At 54.9% G+C, this 17,891-nt stretch overlaps 2 protein-coding genes across 14 annotated transcripts; one reads left to right on the top strand and one right to left on the bottom strand.

Moving 5' to 3' along the window:
• The first annotated feature begins 1,458 nt into the window (after window positions 1-1,458).
• ripor3 (RIPOR family member 3) lies at window positions 1,459-13,368 on the top strand. Of its 12 annotated transcripts, none has more exons than XM_088422640.1 (25): window positions 1,459-1,789; window positions 2,846-3,042; window positions 4,272-4,370; window positions 4,945-5,100; window positions 5,817-5,895; window positions 6,112-6,135; window positions 6,205-6,258; window positions 6,877-7,026; window positions 7,227-7,290; window positions 7,375-7,418; window positions 7,563-7,688; window positions 8,198-8,343; window positions 8,428-8,554; window positions 8,831-8,976; window positions 9,292-9,450; window positions 9,688-9,763; window positions 9,850-10,065; window positions 10,136-10,254; window positions 10,319-10,433; window positions 10,494-10,623; window positions 10,984-11,163; window positions 11,267-11,434; window positions 11,498-11,700; window positions 12,848-13,092; window positions 13,178-13,368. In XM_088422640.1, exons 2-25 carry the CDS (start codon window positions 3,032-3,034, stop codon window positions 13,314-13,316), a joined length of 2,976 nt encoding a protein of 991 aa, XP_088278766.1. In that variant the 5' UTR covers window positions 1,459-1,789; window positions 2,846-3,031; the 3' UTR covers window positions 13,317-13,368. The 12 variants fall into 12 exon arrangements, with proteins under 12 accessions (XP_088278766.1, XP_088278770.1, XP_088278768.1 ...); XM_088422642.1 differs by lacking the exon at window positions 1,459-1,789 and adding an exon at window positions 2,439-2,777 and having other exon boundaries at window positions 2,897-3,042; XM_088422641.1 differs by lacking the exon at window positions 1,459-1,789 and adding an exon at window positions 2,439-2,777 and having other exon boundaries at window positions 2,890-3,042.
• Window positions 13,369-13,916: 548 nt separating this feature from the next.
• On the bottom strand, window positions 13,917-17,386 carry blcap (bladder cancer associated protein). 2 transcript variants are annotated; one of them, XM_088422652.1, is made up of 3 exons: window positions 17,219-17,386; window positions 14,572-14,912; window positions 13,917-14,287 (listed from the first exon to the last, which is right to left on the bottom strand). In XM_088422652.1, exons 2-3 carry the CDS (start codon window positions 14,782-14,784, stop codon window positions 14,237-14,239), a joined length of 264 nt encoding a protein of 87 aa, XP_088278778.1. In that variant the 5' UTR covers window positions 14,785-14,912; window positions 17,219-17,386; the 3' UTR covers window positions 13,917-14,236. The 2 variants fall into 2 exon arrangements, with proteins under 2 accessions (XP_088278778.1, XP_088278780.1); XM_088422654.1 differs by lacking the exon at window positions 17,219-17,386 and adding an exon at window positions 16,818-17,161.
• Window positions 17,387-17,891: the final 505 nt, after the last annotated feature.

The raw sequence follows: 17,891 nt of genomic DNA, 5'->3' as shown, positions 1-17,891 counted from the left end.
GACAGCCATGTTGGCTCAGGCGAGCCGGTCTGATGCAGTTGCCATGGCAACCGATGCTGAACTCCTTTGTCGCGCCTCATAAAAAAAAAAAAAACCCACAAAGCACCTGATTAGCTGCACTGGTACTAAGTGTGGCGTGTTATCTGTCCATTTTTGATTCCGCTTTAAACATAACTAAGCCTACTTTTATTTGGCATATTTGGCAGTTGTCATCTGATGATGGGAGGATTTGTCTTTTTTTTTCCAAGGCATCCTGTTTGTCCCCCCATTTTGTCCGGTCGTATTTTTGATCGTATTTCGAAATGATTTACGCGCATGTTTCCCTTCTCCTTCAGGCCCCAAATACCAATAGGGGGCGTCATAGCACAACAACTGTGACGATGAGTTCGTTCAACGTGACCAACCGCGCCATGTATCGAGACTTCGACATACTTTTGACTTCATTTTGAAATGTGTTCAACCGTTTCCATTTGCTGTCTGTCAACGCTGCGCCTCAACTTATAAGATGACGACGTTTTTACAGACGTTTATGATGCATTGTGTCTTGGAACAATGCCAAAGTAACGAGCAATTTCAGAGAAAATTTGTAATGAATTCATTCTAATGTTTGTTTACATCTTCGATTTTGAGAACGAAAAACAGGAAACAGCAAATAAACGCATTGCGTTCAGCGGTTTAAATGTTCAAAAGGAAGTAGGAAGGAGTGTAAAACGTATCTAGTCCTACTTGTGTTCTATTTACTCAGATATTGTTTCACATCACAAAACAGAACGAGTCACACTCCTCTTTTTAGATGTCGGCATAATATAAACTCCCAACGTACAGTAATTCCTATATATTCATAGGCACACGGATGCATATACATACAATATTTCTTATTTTTCACATGTAACTCGTCCACTTTTCCACAAGATCGTACTCAGTTTCGATCTAATCTTTTGTATTTTGCTAATACCGCCGAGGACAGAAAGGGGCGGGGCACTGACGAATGTCGGACCAGCAAAAAATATAAGCTGTCCCCCTCCGTATAATTGTTGATCCAACAATTTGCAGGAAAAGAGGCAAAACACACATATGGATCCAATTAAGCCTGCACAGAACATTCCAGAAATAACACCAAAAAGCCATTTGGACTCCAGCTAGTACTCTGGGTGCATATTGTGCATTTCGTATGCAATATACATGCGTTGTCTGTACTTTGTACTGGTATGCTCGGTATTTAGACGCACATGTGTCACGGTCGTGTATGTCAACGCTTACGTGTGTAGGGGTGTGTATACAATTTTGCACAAGTCCAGATGTAGTATGGGGGGGGGGCAGAGGGCAGGCAGAGGAAGGGAGAGAGGAGGGGAAGTTGAAGCAAAGGAAAAGTAAACAAAGGAGGCAGGAAAAGGAGCAGCGCTGAGGCCGCAAAAAAAAAAAAAAATCCAAAGTGAGGCAGGCAGGCAGGCGGGCAGGAGGGCCGGCAACAGTCGGACGACAAGTTGGCAAAAAGAGGCGCAGAAAACCGAGGCGAAGGGTCGAAGACAGTTAGGGCGCGAGGAGGGGGACAAGCAGAGCGGGACTTGCCGAGGCGAGAGACGCAAGTGACGTCCTGCTCCCAAAGGCGCTATCAGCAGCTCGCACACCCGCACGCGTGCAAAAACGCGCGCGGCATGCGGACGCCACACAGGCGGAGGAGCGCCCCAATAGTCCCCCCCTGCATGGAACCTCTCGGCTAGGGAATTAAGCCAGCTTGGACCCGGGACCGAGTCGCTTCTTGCTAAATTCTACTTGAAGCAAAACCCAAGTAAGTCTTTCCGCGCTTTTCATATGAATACAAATCATCGTGTGTTGTTGGACGGAGGAATTCGATTCAATGAATGCATTTGAAGGGTGATGGTCACCTCATTTTCACATCAGAAGCCAGTAAAAAGTCTTCCAAAGGTGACGACAACCAGCTTGTTGTCTCGCCCAAAAGAAACTTTTTGAAGTTGAAGAAAACGTAGTCAGAAACTTGAAGTGGTCATCGGCATCTGGCGGGCCGCGCGAAACGGTGCGGCGGGCCGGATTCGGCGCCCGGGCTTTGAGTTTGACACCTGCGCTCTCAAGACTCCGACCTCGCTCCAACTGCGCTTGTATCGAATCATCTTCAACTTTCTCCGTGCCAGCCATCTACCACTTGAACTTTTGGGGGTTGACCTCATGGTGGATAGATAGCACGTAGCGCATCTCCGGCATCCCCGTCCCTCCAAAATCGTTTGTTGTGATTAGAGCCCAAGGGTGGCGTCAGCAATTTTCCACGCTTTGCGTTGCCACTTTGGATGGAAAGCTACACTGTAATAGGAATGGGATGCACGTACACCGGATGTGTTTGCGTACGCTTGGGCAAAGCCGCCTTGCAGCGCGCCGTGCGCGTGCGTCTTTTTCTGGTGGGCGGGCGGGCGGGCGTGCGCGGCGCGTCTGTCGGCCACAGATAGCTGAGTTAAGATAACGGGCGGCGCGTGCAGCGACATGTAACCCGCGCCGCCGCAAGCGTTGTCGCACTCACGCCGGGATCAAATAGAAGCTTTTTAACTCCAAGCCAGTGAAAAGAAACCTTTCGCGTCTATCTCCGTCAATGGCAGCGAATGAGTTCTCGCCGCAATACTCCATCCGCACCAGTGGTTTCAACGGCGGCGTACGATGTCGTGGCAAGGCCAAGTAATGCTGCGAGGCTGCAGTGACATTTCCTTTTTGTCATCAAAATGCCAATTCAGCACAAGGAATGATTTGGATGGCAACGTGTAGCTTGGAAGGTCAGAAAATACATTTCCTGAACAAATCCACATTTGCCTGCCTTTTTGTGTGTGTGCGCGTGGCATAGTTGGCGCCCCCGGGGAGCGTGAGTCATTTCTAACCTCCGGGCAGCCTTCAGGGAGTCCGGCTGGCGCGGATCCCGAAAGAACGCGGAGAAATCCTCAACACGTATTTGGAGCAACATCTCCACTTAGGAGTGGAAGCGAGAGGGAAGTCCGCAGCGGGACAACAAAAGGAGGAAACGCGCTCGAAGATGACTCAGTGGTATGTGTGAGAGAGACGGAGGCGAGTCATTCAACAGAAGAGAAAAATATAGAAACGAGGTCAGCTACGCCTTCGAAACTACGTATATCTGGGAGAGTTGAGCTCCGGAGGCGAGGTGGGATATTTGGAGGTAAAAAAGCAGCTGCCGTCTGAGGCCCCGAGTCTAACATCTGTAGTCGCGGGACTTCAGGCTGACAGTCTCGTGACTGTCAGCCTGAAGTCCAAAGTCAAAGGTCGGAGAGCCCGAGGTTTGTGACCCCAGAGCCGAAACCTGACTTTGACGGGCGAACTTTGCAATCCGAGGCGTCTGATGTGTTGGGGGTGATATCTGGCATTAACTACTTGAATCCCAACGTCTCGAGAAGAATGTCTGAGGTCCGAGACAAAGTCTGACATTGTGAAGTCTGATACGTGAAATTTAAGGTCTGGGGTGTGAAATCTACGTCTGAAGTACGACAGCCCAAGTCTAGGATGTGGAGCCTGATCCCAGACTGGGTATCTGAGGTCTGGTCTAATCTGTTTTCGGGAGTATGAGACTGGAAGTCCCAACTCTGAAGTCCAAAGTCAAGGGTCAGAGGCCCCAAGTTTGTGATCTGAGATCTGACTTGGGTGGGTGCATTTTTAATTCCCACTCTCGGGTCTAAGGGGGAATGTCTGAGTGAAGTCAGAGAATCGGGGTCTAATATTTGAAGCCTAAGTTCTGCGGCGGTTCTGACGTAGGCGGACTAAGTCTGAGGATTTTATCCTCAGATCTGAGGTCATCCATTGTCGATTGCGGGCGTGGACCGGACCATTAAAGCCGCAGTCAGTCAAAAGGCAAAATCATTTCCGCCTCTTTCGTCGACACCTTTTTTCCCCCGGCATCTTTCTTCTTCAACTTATATTTGAGCGAGGGGCCCAAAAGCGGAGCCGTCCGTTCTTTCTTCCCACATTCTTGTGTGTCAAGTTGATGACGATTCCCCCCGCAACACGTGAAACATCATAAAAGAGAATACAAAGGGCTGAACTGTTTCTGTGTGACTGTAAGGGGCGTGGCCTTTGAAGCCGCGCAAGCGGTCTCATTTTGCATTCGTGCGTTTGATCGGCGGCGGCTTGAGTGAGTACGGTCTGGGTCTAGTCTAGGTCCAGTACGGCTAGGTCGCCGATAGTCCTTTTAGGGTCAGGCATGCGCGCCGAGGGATGGGGAAACAGGAAACAGGACGCCTGACATCCACGATTCCTGCTTTCAGGATGTCGGTCAAGCTGCGATTCCACTCGCCCTCCGATGGGAATCCCGTCCGTCGGAGTCGCTCCTTCACCGCTTTCGGCTCTCTGACGGGACGACGGAGGTGAGTGCCGCGACCGTAAGCGCCAGGCCGACGGCAAAAAAATAAAAGGAGAGTACAAACGCTTGGTTACTGAACCCTCCTTGAATCTTCGGGTACCGTATTTTCCGCGCTCCGTCAACCAACGGTCTGTTTGAAAACCGTTTCGAAGGCGCAAAGAATAGAAGCCACAGTAGCGGCTGGGCTTGCGACATGCATCCACTAAATGGAGTTGCGCTAGAGGGATTCAAAACTAAACAATCGGATAAGTATGTTCAACTTTCTTCGTAGGCGATCAGAAATGAATAGTAAAGATGCTATGTGGAAAGTGCTAGTTGAGGAATTGGAAAAAAATACCGTACCTCTCGATGACGTTAAAAGACTGTTTAGATCAATGCCAAGACCAATACAAAGTTTCAAAGAATAGAATTTTCTTCAAACATACTGTTCTGTCCATTTGAAAACGGTTTGTCGATTTTTTTCTTTGCAATGATTTTTTTTTCCAAAAATGAAAAATGGCGGATGATGCGCTGTATCAGGCGCACTGTCAGCTTTTCTTCGGACAAAATGGAAACGAATACTTTTCCTGTCGTTCCAGGCCCTCTTCCGCTCGGAACTCTTTGCGGGCCAACGCCGTATCGGAAAGAACAACTCCGAGGGCGCCTTTGTCTTCCAGGAGAGGATTTGGATCATTGTGGTCCCTGCAGCCAGAAGACGTGGATGGCGTCTTCGGGGCGCTACGCAAAGGCCTTAGGTAGCTTCAACCCTGGTCGCGTTCCATTTTCTGAAGTTTGTCTGAGAATCGAGTCCTGAGATCTTCGGGGTCCGAAGGTTGATCTTCGGGGCCTCGGCCTTGAAATGCAAGCTCAGAGAGTGTGATGTCGGAAAACAGATATAACAGATAATCCCGAGGATTGATATCTGAATTCTGAGCTCGAAAATTCCATGACAAAGCTCTATTGCGGGGGTGTCCAAACCCTGTCCTCGAGAGCCCGTATCCTGCACGTGTCCCGGCTTTCTTTCTCCTCGACGGTTAGCTCAAATTCTCGGGACTGCGGGACCGGCTTCGTACGCGTCCGCTCTATCGGTTAAAGTGCGACATCGGCGGTACAGTGGAAGGACGGAAGATTTCGGTCTACATCTAACATTTGAGGAACAGATGACTGAGGACCGAAGTCCACGTGTAAAACGTGAGCTCCGTTATCTCAGATGCGACGACCGAGGCCCGGGTTCCGAGGTCTCGTGATCTGAACTGAAATGTGAAGTCTAAGGCCTGCTGTCCAAAGTCAGAGATGTGAAAACCGAACTCTGAGATGTAAGGTTTGATGGTCAAGGACGCAAATGCTCTCGGGTCAGACATTTAATGTCTGAAATCGGATATCTGGAAACTGAGCTTGGACATCCGAAGTGTGAAAATACATACCCTTAGTGTGCTGCGCGTGTGCGTGTGTGTACTGCATGTGCGCGCAGGGAGCACGTGCAGCGCCACCAGACGGAGATGGACTTCCTGTCCTCGCGCCAGCGAGAAACGAAAAGAAACTCTAGACTGGTGAGCTCACAACAACGCTATACATCGTTGGGCGGAGGGTTCGGGAAATGAGACGTGGCCAAGATGACCCCGCGCGTCCTTTGGTATTTGACAAAACGAGTTTGGGTTCTGTACCGGGGCTGCCCGAAGGCGAGAAGGAAATTTCACTTCAGCTCAGCGGTGCAGAAGGTTGTTGAATGAAGAGAACCTAACACTCGGCCTTTTCTGCCTTTTCAGGGCTTCCAGTACGACCTTGACAAGGTGAGCCACGCCGCGCTTCATGCCTCTGGGAACAAAGCGAAAAGCCCATTTCATTCTTTGCTCCTGCAGGAGATTCGAGTTCAGGAGAGGTTTATCCGAAAGTTGGAATTCCAAATCAGCAAGGTGATCGCAAGCGTGGGTCGGATGTGGCGATTTTCTAAAAAAAAAAAAAAAAAAAAGTTATTTCCGAGTCAGACAATCGTCAATGGAATAAAGTCACGACTTGGACCCGCGCAGAACGGCAACGCGTAACGCATAAAAAGAGCACCTGCAACGATGCTCGCAGGCATACGTCATCTCCGCGGCCGCAGTCGAGTCGGGCGCAATCATCGCGGCTTGACGACGACGTCTGCGCCCGTGAGAGGACGACCGTCTTCCGAGAGCAAACGGAGGCGCGACGGGCGTCCGTTGGACGCCCCGCCCGCCAATAAAAGGAGCGCGCGGTATACATTGGAAATTAGAATGGCGTGGCAACAAAACAGTAGTGCAGCGCGGCTCTGTGGGCAACGGTCCCGCTTCCAAGTCCCGATAAAGACTGCCGGCGTTGAGCTCGCCAAAGCTTTCGGGAGCAAATGCTCCGTTCGCCGCTGCTCGATGTCGAGCCGGAGCGCTCCGTCGGCAGGTCCGGTCCGGCCCGCCCTTTCAAGGCACGCGCGCTCGGTCGCTCGCGAATACGGCGGTCCGGTCGGACGCCGGGCCGGCGAGCCCTCTGGAGCCCCACCCCGATAACCTTGACGGCAGGTGGACGAGCTCTACGAGAACTACTGCGTCCAGTGGCGACTCTGCCAGGGAGCCGTCAACATGAAGAGAGCCTTCTCGCTGGCGCCCTCCACCAGAGAGTCCAGGGAGAGCCTCCTGGAACTGGGACGCAGCCACAGGCACAGCGCGCAGGTTCTTAGCGCCAAGCGATCCTTCGTCTCCTTTGCAAACACGCCGGGGACTCTTCTGAAGAGTTTCCCGGCACGCGTATTTGTCGGGACGTCCCGCGGTTAGTCCGTCTGAGCATCCGCTGCGCCGCGCGATCAAAGGACCGCTCCTGCCGTTTAATTAGGTGCCCTTCCCGGCTGACACGGCTCGCCTTCTCTCCGCAGGACATGTCAGCCATGGAGGGAGAGCTGGAGGGACTTCTGGGAGAACTTCACGTCAAGATGAAAGGTAGGCGCGGGGGAGGGCGGACGCCGGCAGCGTTTGACACCGGACGGCGGCCGGGATCATTGGCAACCTTTTTCCTCTCCCGAGGTCTCATCGGCTTTGCCCGGCTATGTCCCGGAGACCAGTACGAGGTGAGCTTCCCCGGCGCGCCTACCCGCCTAAACGCTACTCGTTTCCCCGACGACTAACTTTGCCCACTTTCCAGCCTGTTCTCGTCCCGCCTGGTCGTTGACTCCGTGTAATTGTTGCGCGATCACCTTCACTTGCGGGCTAAGGTTGTTCTGCAGCTGGGCCGTCAGCGCTGGAGGATCCGAGGCCGCATCCAGAGCGACGACGTCCAGTCCTGGGACCAAGAGGAGATGCTTTTTCTCCCGCACATCAAGCACAACTTTGAGATCAAGGTGGGGTCCCCCGCTTGGCGGAGAGTGTTGACGGCAGGACTTGTCACAACTTAGCCGACGAGTCCTCCCGCCTTTGGCCGCCCGGGTCTCACTCTAAAAATGGAGTCCTTCCGTTACCGCGGTCGCGACACAAAACCCGCGCTTCAAATCAATCGACTCTTCCCCGTCGACATCGTTTCAAATGCCGCTCGTTTGCTCTCGCCCCACCTTCTCCCGCCGGTGTGCGGAATTCAACAAAGGCAGGACAGCGGGCACACATTTTCAAACGGGACCTGCCGCAAACTCTCGGCAATCAAGCGTTTCGGTCGACGCGCTCCGATAATCTCGCACGGAACCCCGGGCGCGCGCACGAAGATCCGCGCCGATCTCGAAACAAGTCGTCAGACAGAAATATGCAGTGACCGCGTCTGACCTCGCAAAAACTAAGAACAAAAACCTTACACTTGACGGACGGCCAAGTTTGGAGAAGGCCGACGGCCGGCGCCGAAGTGGAGTCCTTTCTCGCTCAGGTGTCGGAGGCCAAGGGTCTGGGCTGGCAGCTGGTGGGCACGGTGACCTGTGCTAGTGCACACTTCTTTGCGGCAACCCCCCAACTCCTGGTGGTGGACATCACCCAGCTGGGGACCATCAAGCTACAGCTGGAGGTTACCTGGAAGTGAGCGGGACACGGCGCCGCCGCCGCCGCCGCCGCCATCAAAACAACAAGTCTGAATCCCGTTTTGTGCCTTTGTGTGTCTAGTCCGTTGGACAGCGGTGACAAGTTGGGACTTTTGTCCAGCAGCAGAGCATCAGGGTGGAGCAGAAAGACGTCAGTGCAAAGTTGGACCGCACCCAGTACGCCGTCTTTCTCGGAAAAATACTTCCTGGTGAGCGTGAGGGACACCGAGCAGATGTAGACGCGGATCGGTTGCCTCAAAGCGAGAGGTAGGAAAATTGGCCGTCGAGGAGGAAGGGAACGACGAGGTAGGTACAGCGGCTAGCCCGATAGCCGGCCGGGTTGCTCAGTCGCCTTTTAGGCGGCCGGGCGGGTAGCTTGGAAGCCAGAAGCTCCATTCCGTGAATAAGTAGTTAGCTGGACGTAGCTAGGCTTGACTGTCGAGAGATCTTGAGGACGGGCTTCAATTTGGATTATTGCCCTCTAGTCGATGGTTCGAGAGCCGCAGGACGGCGGGGGGGGCGGAGCCTCGGTCCCTCTCCGGATGACGAAAAGCGGGCGAGACAGGGGCGCGTCTCTGTCGAGCTACCCGTCGCGCTCGTCCGTCACGTCGCAGGCCAAGACGTCACCCGGGTAAAGCGCTTGCGACCGTCTCCGGCGCCGTCCTTTCTCGCGGGCCATCCGCCTCTTTTGCCACCCTTTCATCATCGGCCTGCCCGGCCGCACTTTTTATCCCATGATCCTGCCTCGCTTCGCTCCTGTCTCCCCACCCATTTTCATCCAAATCTCCCAGCTCGCCCTCTCATCCCTCCGGTCGCTCCTTGTCTATCGTTCATCCAATCTGCCTTGTCTCATCCGCCCCTCATGCTTCTTTTGGGCCTATCGAGCAACGATTGCCTTCTACCCTTTCGTGCGTCCGTCCTTCGAGTGAGCCTTCCGTCCACGCAGCAGTAGCGTGGCGGGGAGTCACCCTCAACTTTCCCTGGGGGAGGACGCGGAGGACAAAGTCGGCGGAATGAGGAAGCTGGGCCCCGAGGAAGAGGACGAGGAGCGGGAGGCCTGGGGAGCAACCTTTGCGCCTCCTTCCTCGCGCGTGGATCTTCGCAGGTGACAACTTCCATACCAAGCGCTCTGGCCCTTTCTGCCTACTTCCCTCGGTTCCCAAAAGGCTTCTGAATGTGACTTTGGAGGAGTTCGCAGTTTCCTTTGAATGAAAAGCTCCCTCCGCCCACTGTAAACTGCACTAGCCAGAGTCCAGAGACTCTGAATGGGGCAAACAATGGATTGCCCGCCCGATGTGCACAAGGTAATAATAATAACGATACTAATATTTGTCAAATGCAGGTCCAGTACCCCCGACCTACTCAAAGACAACCAGGACAACGGCGCAGGAGCTTCCGAGGAGGCCGACGAGCGCAAAGTTTGTCGACCTCCCTTTTTCGTTTGCCACCCCGACTGGAATTGGCTTTGAATTTTGCGCGCCTTAACAGCGGCGTCCCGTTCAAGGGCCGGGAAACGGGAGCTTTGGCGAACGCCTTCCCTCAAGGACAGCGCGTCCCCGGGGACGCCTCCGATGAGGAAGGCGGAGGGCGGCGGGCACGGAGCCCGCGTCTGGCCGCGCTTCTGGCCGAGCTTGAGAGAAACCTGCGGACGGCGCCGAATTGCCAGAGCCCGCTTGGGGCGCTGAAGCAGAGGGTGGACCGCCTCAAGACCATCCTCAAGGTGAGGCCGGCTCCAACTGGCGAGAGTGGCCCGGGTTCGAAAACGGCCGGCCTTCCACGCCTCGCCTCAGAACGACTTGTCCCTGATGAGAACGCCGCGGTGGGACGAGGCCTCGGCCGTGGAGGAGGTTCTCTGCAGCTTTGACTTCCTGTCGCACGACGGCGATGACGACGCTTGCCGTCTGGACGGGTGAGTTTGGACGCCGCGCGTCTCGCGGGGCCGTCGCCGCGCCTGACCTCGGTGCCGACGACAGCGCGGGGAAAGCCGGCCCGCTCTGGCGGGAGGAGCCGGCGGCGCTGACCTGCGGCCACCCGGGCCTGGACCAGGCTCTGGAGACACACCTGGACGCATGCTGCATCCTACTGGAGGTAGCGACGGCTCGCGGCTCGGGACGGACGTTCCAGTGACGCGCTGCCGCTTCCCGTCAGATGCTGCAGAGGACCCACTTCGGTTTAAGTCGCGCCCATCTCCTGGAGGACGTCTCTCGACAAGCGGACGTCCTGGACAGAATCGGCCGCTTGCTGCTGGAGGGGACGGACGACATCTCCGTCCGAGAGCGTCAGTGCACCGGACGGCCGCGCGACGCGATAAGCCGCCGCTCGTCCGAGCGAGCGGGCGGGCGGGCGGCCCGGACGCTCGCTTGTCGGGCCGCGCGACCGCTCGTGGCGTTGCCGGGATGCTTTGGGTTGGTCTGCTGAGCGGATGGATCTTAACGGTCGCTTGCTAGCTGGCTCGCTTGCTTGTTTTTGGGTGGGCGGGACAAAGGTTTGGCTGTTGGACCGCTCTGTCGGTCGGACAGGCGTGCGGATCCCGAGGTTTTGCCAGTGTTGGGATGGATGCTTTGTCGGTTGGTCCGGTGGACGGATGGGCCGGATGGATGGATGGACGCTCCGTCAATCGCCTTGTTGTGGTGTCCAGTGCTTCCTGAAGATCAGAGGAGCGGAGAGGTTTTGCCGTTCTGGGCCGAGTGCGTGCGAGGCGCCGCTTCGTCTCCGTTCTGCTGCCCCTCGGACAACTTTGTCGACGCGCTCCGGAGACACTACTCGCGCAAAATTAAAGCTAAAGCCAAAGCCAAGCAGCCCGAGCTCCCGGAAAAAGGTCGAGATGAACGAGGGTCCCTAAAAGCGCCCGCGCGCTTCACGCCGCCGCGTGTCTGACGCTCGTCAAGGTGTAAGGCAAGGCGTCTTTGATGTGTGTACAGTGTTCCGCGCAGTCTTGCGGCAGGTGCAGGCGGCCAGCGGGGCGGCGCTGTGGCCCCCGCAGCCTCCGTGCGCCGCCGAACGAGTCAGCGTCTTCCAGCTGTCGGTTTACCTGAGCCGATGGGAGATTTCGGCGCCGGGCCAGCACGTGAGCCGCCTCTCCAAGGAAGGTGCGTCCCGCCCGCCCGCCCCGCCAAACCGGCAACGGACCGACCGGCGCCCTCACCTTTCAGAGCGCTTCCTGTCGGCCGTGAAGGGTCCCAAACGCGGGGCCGCGCTGAGCAAGATGAGGTCGCGGGACGTGGCCCGCCTCCTCCCGCTGGGCCGCACGCTGCAGGCCATGGCGGCCCTCCTGGCCGACGCCGACCGCAGGGTGTGCCGGGCCGCCGCCTGCTGCCTGAAAAGGGCTTCCGCTTGCGCCGCCTTCAGAGCCCGGGTACGCCCCCCCCGCCGCCCCCCGCCCCCATTGGCATGCGGCGAGGCTGCAGATGTAGTCATTTACCGGCAATTTTTATACAAAAATGAAATGATTCGGTTCCTCAAAAAAAAGGCTTCTAATGATTCTAAGCACCTGACGAGAAGAGAAGGCTGCCGCTGTCGAGGACTGCAGTTTGACACCTGTGAGCTCACGCGCAGGTGCGCGACTGCAGTCCTCCACGTGATAGAAGCTTCTCTCTCAAACACGCCCCGTCCAAATGATTAGGATCCTTTTCAAGCTCTTTGCTGATGGCTAATCAGCAGTTTGAATGAGGTGTTGTGATAGCAGAGACCGCAGTGCCGGATGGACTGGAGTCTCAAAGGAAAACATTGAAAACGATACAAAGGCACAAATCGAATCTGCTAATAGCGGCCGAGCTCAAACCAGTTTGACAGCCGGACGAGGAGAAGCAGCAGCAAAAGAAGTTCTCGTCGGCTGTAGAGACGCGCTTGTTTTCTCTGCGCGAGTCCAGGATGACACTGGATGGGCGGGGCACTTGTTTCGCCCAAATAGCCGCGCGGGGAAGAACGCTGCGCAAACGCGAATCCCGGCGGTTAGCTTTAGCGACAGCGAACGCGTCCCAGGGTACGGTGGCTCGCGTGTGACAAACAACCATTAGAGCAGCCGGCCAGAACCGAATTGAATCAAAAGCAGGAAAAGGGCAAACGCCAAAGCACCGCGGCCCAATAAACGCGCCTCGCCTTCACCGCGTAGTCGGCGGCGAGGCCGACGAGGCCGACGAGGCCGACGGCGCCTTACTCCGCGTCTCGCGAGCGCCCGTCCCGCGGCCCGAGACGACCTCGATCTCGCAAAGGCCTCGGCAAAGGCCTCGGCAAAAGCCTCGGCAAAGGCCTCGGCAAAGGCCTCGGCAAAGGCCTCGGCGCGGCGGGGAAGCGAGGCGATGACAACGCATTCCATCCATTCTGCCCGCTACGTCGACGTCGACGTCGCTCTGGGAGCCCGGAGATCATCCGGCCACGTTGAAATATGCGGCCCCTCTCCTTTTTGGTCTTTCTCCCTCCGCGTCTTCATAGCAAATCGGAGGGTCCCCGGATCCGCGGCCGGCCCCCCTCTAACGCGCGCCTCCAACCCAACGTGTGCGCAGGCCCTGGTCTACTACACGGAGAGTTTGAGGAGCAGCGACGTGGTCATCCAGCGCGACTCTTGCCTCGCGCTCAAATGCCTGGCGGTGAGCGGGCGGCGGCGCATCGGCCCTCCCGTCCGTCGCACGGCATGGCTTCCTTTTGCCTCGTTCGCAGGCCGCCGAGAGCGCGGAGCACATGGCGCAACTTCGCAGGTGCCCCGACGAAGACGTTCGCAACGCCGCCGAGGAGGCCGTCCTCTCTTTCGGTACTTGCGCCTCCGGTCGCCGAGCGCGCTCTCTTGTGCCGGCGCCGCCACGGGGTCCTCCCTCGCTTCTCGCTTCTCTCGTCAGGTCAGAAAGGCCTCGCGGCCTTCTGGAGGATGGAGCAGCTGGACTTGGAGCTGCAAGAGGACTTTTTTCACAATTTGGAGACGGAGATCACTTTCCTTTAAATTTGGCTTTGTGCGCCCAACCTTTTGTACAGATTTAGAAATAATAAAGGCGCCTCAATGGTCTCGACCGCCGGGGGGAATTTGGACTGACTCCTCGGGCTTTTTCGGCACGGGAAAAGCGTAGCGAGATCCAAAGACTAACGTCGCATAGATTGTTCAATATGCGCCGCCGCCGTCCCTTCCGAAGGCTTGCAAACGGGAGGTGGGGAGCGACCGATGGCGAGATTTTGACAGGCAAAGACACGTTTTCACCGTTTTGTCGAAGGACAACCCAGACGTTTCGGGCGCCGCTGAAAAAAAATACGTCAAGGCGTATATGTTCCCACGTCCAAAATAGCTTCCTTCTTTTCCAACAGCGCTCGCTAAAGCGCACAATCAGGTCCAAGTCTTTTTCCTGCTGAAGGACGCGCCAAAGTCCGCGCGGGCACAACAGTATCGCGGAGGCCTCGAACGATGCGTGAAAATGCCCAAAAGGGGCCGGCGCCCTTTGCCCAAGCGGACGGCGCTTGCTCCCCGCGGGCCACGGGCCGGCAACGGGTCGAGGGGGCCCGAGACGCCCGGGGAAGCGGCAAGGAAGATGTTTTCGTCGCCGCCGGCTGGCAAAAAAACAAAACAAAAATCGACGACAACCATGTACGTAAGGTACAGGCAGAAAAACGAGACCTTTTATTCCACTTAAAAGCCCAAAACAACAAGTTTGTGAAGCAACATGAGAATTTAAAAAAGCACAAAGTCATCTCGCCATCCAACTTAAACGTGCGCGCGGGCGCGTGTATTGCTTCTTTTGCGTGTGCCGAAAATACTGACAATCACATCGAAGAACACGGACGGCGGGAGGAAAAGGAGGGAGGGCGGGGCCACATCGATTGTCCGCCGTGTCCGAGATTGCCGGTAAAGGCAAAACGTCCGGCGCCCTCTCCTTTTGGCGTCCAGGCCGGGCGCTTGGGGGGAGGGGCTCTTAGGTGCCCACGATGGCGGGATCGTGGGCGGCGTGCGGCAGGGCTCCATCCTGAAAGCAAAGACCTCGGCGTTAGCTTGGCTAAAGGGCCCAAGTCAAGAGACCGTGCTTTTCAAACTTTTATTTTGCTTGCTGTTGAAATGAAATTCACTCCGGGTGAATTTCAGTCAATTTCGGCCCAAAACCAACAAACGTTGCCGCGGTGAAGCGCCGCAGCTAATAAATGAGAGGTGGCGTTTACTCGGCTCCGACCAAAGCGGAAAAGTTGACATTTGGGGTTCGGGCCCCTTTAAAGCGAGCTTTAGGCGGCGGGTGCAGGGTCGCGAGCGCGCTACCTGGCAGTGGTAGAGGAAGCAGTTCCCCCAGCAGCTGTAGCAGATGAGGAAGAGGGCGGCGAGGAAGACCAAGGCACAGATGGTGCACGGCTTCCTCTCCAGCAGGAAGCTGAGCAGGTAGAAGCCCATGAACATGGAGTGGTTGAACCACAGCGCCGGGTTGAGCGGCTTGGGGATCAGCAGCACCGGCAGCAGCCACTGCAGGCAGTACATGCTGGGGGCCGGGGCCGGGGCCGGGGCCGGGCCAAGGCCGGACTCGGGGCGGGCTGGCGGGACCGTCTCAGCGTCGGCCGGCCGGGAAGCGCGGGACCACGGCAAACGGCGCGGAGGCGGGCTCGTCCCTGCGCGCGCAACACAATTGGGCCGTCACTCGCCGCCCGCGGTGAGCGCGTTTCCCAAGCCGTCGGTTCACGTCGGACATTTTGGAGCCAGGGAGGACGGCGATTGCTCCGTCCCTCTGGGAAAGGTGGCCCGCACCGCGGTGTCCGCGAGTTGTACTTTCTGGGCAAGAACGTCGTCGTTTACGACGGTACGCCCCAACGGAGTTTGTTTCCGTTTCGCATCCATCAGGACTCATTTGCGTCTCACCGACACGGTGTTGAAATGAATTGCGTTTGGAAAGTTCCATCTATCATTCTTGCGTATGAGACTTACCTGAGTAACTGGGGCGCGTATTTTAAGGGCGCAATTAAAACTCTCAAGCGTCGGCCGGTCCGCGGCCATAAAACGGTTAGGGACCCTAACCCTAACCGGGAACCCAAAATAACCGTGAAAACAATCAATCAACAACTAACCGCAATTCTGTGCCGGGCCTTATTTCGGCACTTTGCCGCTGGCGACAACAGCCGATAGATACCAGTATCTGGCGTGGGGTCCTTTTAAATAAACTGGATTGGTTTTTTTTTTTCATGAGTTCTTGAAAACAGTTTTTTTTAACTATCCTTGATTACTCAGAATTTGAGAACTCATGCTGGTATCAGCTTGGAAACGTTATCCCTAGAAAACTCTCCACTTTCTTCATATATTTGCTTGTACTTTGGAAAATAATCAACAATTTGGTCTTTTTTTCTGACTTGGTACGGACCAAACCAGGAGTTTGTTGTTTTTTGATTGGGGAAACAAACTTTTTCCCCGCTCAATTGATTGAGAACCTATTTGATGGCTTAATCGATGATTAAAATGGATGTGAAAAACAACAATCACAATGACATTTAGAACTATGCCTTTGCCCAAACTCCCATTTGAAAACAAGACAAGAGGAAGCAACGCATTAACCGGAGGGCAGAACAAACGATCCGAATCTAATCCACATCATAATGCAGTCAAATCAATTTTCACATGCTGCAGTCTAGCAAAAACGTCAACAAAAAAAGTCAGCTTCATTTCAGTTAGCCGCTAGGCCGGCTTTGTTGCGTAACGGATTACCAAGATTTAAAAAAAAGCAACAAAACGACTGCGCTAAAAAGGAAATATGCGGTGAAGCATCACCAGGAAATATTGCCAACAAATGTAACCGCAGGTCAATGTGGTGACAGCTGGTTGTGTTAGACTTTAGCTTATGCTAAACGCTATCCTTGGAAGGCAGTTAGTTCATATATATATATATATATATATATATATATATATATATATATATATATATGAACTATTTAACTTTGTTGGGAAATTTGAAAATCTACTGGCCCAACAGAGCTCGCGCTCGAGAGCTCGACTCGCTATCGTCTACCTTAATTTGACAGCTTCCGTCGACACGGAAGCAGGAAGCGATTCTAGTTCCGGTATGCCGTCAACGTTTAAGTAAACCGTTTCCAATCCCTTTAAACCGATTGTGGCGTATAGACCAGTGTGACGACTGAGGATGACATACGCACGGCGAACTAATAATCATAATAGCGATGATAAAACGGCCCGTGACGTGCGTTAAAACGGGACCAAAAATGGGGCCGCGTCGCGGTACGCGAGGCTTAAAATCGCAACTGCCCCGTCTGGTCACCCGAAAGTTTATGTAATGTCTAAATTACCACGGAGTGCGAGTTTGTCAAGTCGTCGGAGCGGACTCCGCGTCAACCAATAAACCTAGAGTGTGCATTAAGAAAAAAAAAAAAAAAAAAAAAAGATACAGATACATCGACCACTTGCGTTTGTCGGGAAGTCGTTCTATATCGAAAAGGGGAGCTAACGAGTGACGACGACCACACTTTCCTGTTCGGCTCAAAGCTTCCGCGAAAGAGAAGGACGACGCAAACCTTATCGAGGCCAAAACAGCAACAACACCAGGGCGGCTTTTCACAATTAAACCAAGCGCGCGCATCCTATGCGGCCAGGCGACGTTCCGACACTTGGCCGGAGCCGCATTCGTCTCCTTTTCTTTTTCCAGACGCCGGAGCGACGTCATCGCGCGCGGAGGGAAGGCGCCTCGGGGCCGCCCCCGTCACCCCCAAACGAAAGCGCGGCGTCTGCACTCATGCAATTCGGCGTCGGAGCAAGGTCGCGAAGGCCGGCCCCGACCGACCGACCGACCGACCGCCCGAGCCAGCGAACGAGCCGCGAAGCGCCGCTCGCCATTCACTGGGGCCGCACAAAACGAGGCGGACACGCAAACGGTCACCAAAGTCACGCACTCGGGGAGAACAAGGAGCGGACTGACCTGACACTTTTGTGCATCATCGTGGCCGTAAAGTGTGCTCAAAACGCCTTTGTTCCGTTTCGCCGAGCGACTGCGTACGTGTTTGATAGCCAATGGAGCAACTCGGCTAAGCGGCTACGAAGACCCCGGCGGGCAGCTGGCAGAGGTGTCCGCCGAGCTGCCTGAAAACAAAAGTCCCGCCCGCCCGCAGAGGCAGCCATCTTGCGTTGCCGCCGTCGCTGACTTGTTTCGATCGTATCATAGTGCATTGTCGAGCACCTATCCCCAACTTTGTCAAGACACTGCCAAACCCCGACCTAAAAAAAAAAAAGCCGATTCAAAGCTATACTCCAAAACACTACAGGTGGGCAAACATTCTGACACAAAGGCTTTTAAAATTCGACAGAAGGGCCGCCTGTTCAGAGCAGACGCTCGCTTGGAGTGGTATGATAATCCACGTCAAAAGAGAGAGAGAGAGAGAAAAAAAATGCAAGATCGCTAGAAAACGTGCGCTTGAATTTCAATAGGAAATCAACAAAAGATTTACAGCGGTCGCATTTCAAGTCCCCAACTTGTTGTTTAACCCAGTGGTTCTCGAGGGGTTCCGTAAAATAATGTGGCCTTTTGGAAATACGTATGTGTTCGTTTCATTTAATCCGCTATTAAAACGTGAAGGTATCCACGACTCTCCAAT

This window comes from Hippichthys cyanospilos, chromosome 9, assembly GCF_059441005.1.
Source record: "Hippichthys cyanospilos isolate Australia breed blue-spotted pipefish chromosome 9, RoL_Hcya_1.0, whole genome shotgun sequence".
Classification (NCBI taxonomy): Eukaryota; Metazoa; Chordata; class Actinopteri; order Syngnathiformes; family Syngnathidae; genus Hippichthys; species Hippichthys cyanospilos.
The sequence above is the reverse complement of the archived record's forward strand: the minus strand, read 5'-3'. Positions and strand labels throughout refer to the sequence as shown.

Excerpts from the sequence above, each read along its gene's own strand:
- blcap (XM_088422652.1), bottom strand. The coding sequence starts at position 14,784 with ATGTACTGCCTGCAGTGGCTGCTGCCGGTGCTGCTGATCCCCAAGCCG. Across the intron at positions 14,288-14,571 it reads GCTTCCTCTACCACTGCCAG|GATGGAGCCCTGCCGCACGC; the intron begins GTAGCGCGCTCG and ends CTTTGCTTTCAG.
- ripor3 (XM_088422639.1), top strand. The coding sequence starts at position 4,222 with ATGGGGAAACAGGAAACAGGACGCCTGACATCCACGATTCCTGCTTTC. Across the intron at positions 8,977-9,294 it reads CAGGCCAAGACGTCACCCGG|TAGCGTGGCGGGGAGTCACC; the intron begins GTAAAGCGCTTG and ends TCCACGCAGCAG. Across the intron at positions 11,164-11,266 it reads GCCCGAGCTCCCGGAAAAAG|TGTTCCGCGCAGTCTTGCGG; the intron begins GTCGAGATGAAC and ends ATGTGTGTACAG.